A 2,253-nucleotide genomic window follows, 5' to 3' on the forward strand; every position below is an offset into this window, starting at 1 on the left:
CCTCCCTCCCTCCCTCCCTCCCTCCCTTCCTTCCTTAGCATGCATTCCTCCTAGACTCAGACTCAACTCATTTTCAGGATCCAAAACCCTTAACTATTTAAAGTTCACAACAGCTTTTCATGAATTCTCCTTTGCTCCACCTCTGGTTCTGGAGAACCAAGTCATTTGTGTTACCTACTCTGCTTTGCCTTGCCATCTCAGCCTCTCTGGATCCCTGGATATCAGCGAAGACTGGCATCTGTAACTCTCTTTGTAGGGTATGGGTTCAGCACAAACTGAAACTCCAGAGGTTCTGGTCTCAGCTTTGACTTCTGGACTCAGCATCCGTAGATGTCATTTGGCCTAAGCATAAGCTTTAAGTTTCTGTGACCCAGCTGTGAGTTGTGGCGTCATTTGTACCCACTGAGAAGAAAACAAGCCCCGTGCCACGCTCATGTCCACGTCAGCAAAGAGTATTTAAACTGTGAGCACCATTTATGCTTTTTCCATGTCTTCATAAAGAACCTAAACCCTATCTTGTTTTTATTAAATATATAGTTTTTATGTTTCTTTAAACATATGTGTGTATGTATGTATGTATGTATATCAGTGTCTGTATATATGCACTATAAGTAACCACAGAATCCTGTTCCCTGGGAGCTGGAATTGCAGGTGGTTGTAAGCCACTGACATGGGTGCTGGGAACAGAACTCAGATCTCCTGGGAAAGCCGCCAAGTGCTCTTAACAACAGAACCATCTCTCCAGCCCCTCCTTTGTTTTGTGTGAAGAACTTTGAATGGGCTCATTGAAGTGTTTTCTAGCACTCAAAGTAGGGAATGGGCAGGGGGAGCAGCGGACATTCGGGGAATTAAAGTTAAAGTGAGTTGATAGCGGAGGATAGATGTCAGCCGTAAGGGAAGTGGGCAGGAGGGATACAGGTCTGGATAGCGGTGGGAGGGCATTTGAAAGGATGATGGGGGAAATGAAGCTAAAAGGACGGAAATTCTGGGCTAGGGATGACCCGTTAGAATGAAAGAGCAAGAAGACAGGGAATAGCAGGGGCTTGGAAATGAAGTGATGGGTGTGGGTGTATGTGAGGGCAACAGGGATAAAGGACTGAAATGGACAACCTTGGGCAAACCCCAGGCCCTCCCTGGGCCTCAGTATCCAGGTCTGCAGGGTAAAGGACTGCACCCTAATAAAAAGAGGGGCTTCGGGAGCACCCTGGTTGTGTCTTGGGTGCTAAGGTGCGGAGCCAGGTTGGGGGTGGGATAGGCGGGATGGAGTAGGGTGGGGTGGGATGAGATGAGATAGAAAGATGCAGGGTAGAAGTCTCAGCTTTGGTCCCACAGGGGTGTGCACCGTGCAGAAGGGCCTTAAGGATGCTGTCACTGGGGTTAGCAGGGCAGGTGGGTGTGGGCACCTGCTGGCAAGGGCAGGGTACCATGCAAAGGGCTGAGGACAAGGGTTCCTGCATCTTACCGGAGATGGGCAGCGAGGTTCTGGGCACCGAACGGGGGACGCGGCCGCACACCAGGGCGCTCAGCATCGCCAGCAGCAGCAGCAGCAGCGACGGCGGCGGCGGGAAGAGAGACACCGGAGGCGGTCGGGGGCCCGGGCGGGGCCGCTCGGCCCTGGACAGCATCTCTGGCTCCGCCTGGTGCCGGGTGGGGCGCGTCGGGCAGCCTCTACTCAGTACGGCTACTGCGCGGGCCTCGGCCCCTCTCGGGTACCCTCGGCCGGGCTCGGCCTGCAGCGGTGAGATGAAACACAACCCGACTCCTCCCACTCACAAAGGAACCAATGGAGAACCGGTTTCTTCCTATAACCAATCAAAATTGAGTGGAGGAGGGACAAGGAAGAGAGGCCCTACCCAGGTGTAGGCGGAGCTAGGACAGGTGTAGGTGTGGGTTTCTTCCTCAGAAGGATGGAAAGGTTCCTAGGTCTGGAGTCACCAGTGAATTTGTAGCAGTTGCTCCAAATCCCCAAATATCCATATCTGTGCTACTAGGAGCACCAGATTTTTCAGATTTTTTATTTATTTTTTGTTCCTGTAAGATGGCTCAGTGAGTATAAGGGGCCAGCTGCTAAACTTGAAGTCTGAGTTGGATTTAACCACTGCCCCCACCCCGGGACCCCACAACATGGAAAGCAGAGAATCCACTTGCTCAGAGAGTCCTCTGACTTCCACATGCACGCCATGGTACTAATGGCCCCCAACACACATACACACAATAAATAAATTAAAATGCAAATATACTTATGAATATATT

At 51.4% G+C, this 2,253-nt stretch overlaps 1 protein-coding gene across 2 annotated transcripts in view; it reads right to left on the reverse strand.

Moving 5' to 3' along the window:
* Positions 1–1,771, reverse strand: part of Sema4f (ssemaphorin 4F) — a 27,352-nt gene extending 25,581 nt beyond the window's left edge. The window contains exon 1 of one of the 2 annotated variants that reach the window (XM_021164789.1): positions 1,463–1,771. Coding sequence is in view for 1 of the 2 variants with exons in the window: in XM_021164788.1 (XP_021020447.1) it covers positions 1,463–1,625 (163 nt within the window). In the remaining variant the exon portion in view is untranslated. The remainder of the gene's footprint in view (positions 1–1,462) is intronic. The other variant, XM_021164788.1, reaches the window with a different exon arrangement.
* Positions 1,772–2,253: the final 482 nt, after the last annotated feature.

Source organism: Mus caroli, chromosome 6 (genome assembly GCF_900094665.2).
Source record: "Mus caroli chromosome 6, CAROLI_EIJ_v1.1, whole genome shotgun sequence".
Classification (NCBI taxonomy): Eukaryota; Metazoa; Chordata; class Mammalia; order Rodentia; family Muridae; genus Mus; species Mus caroli.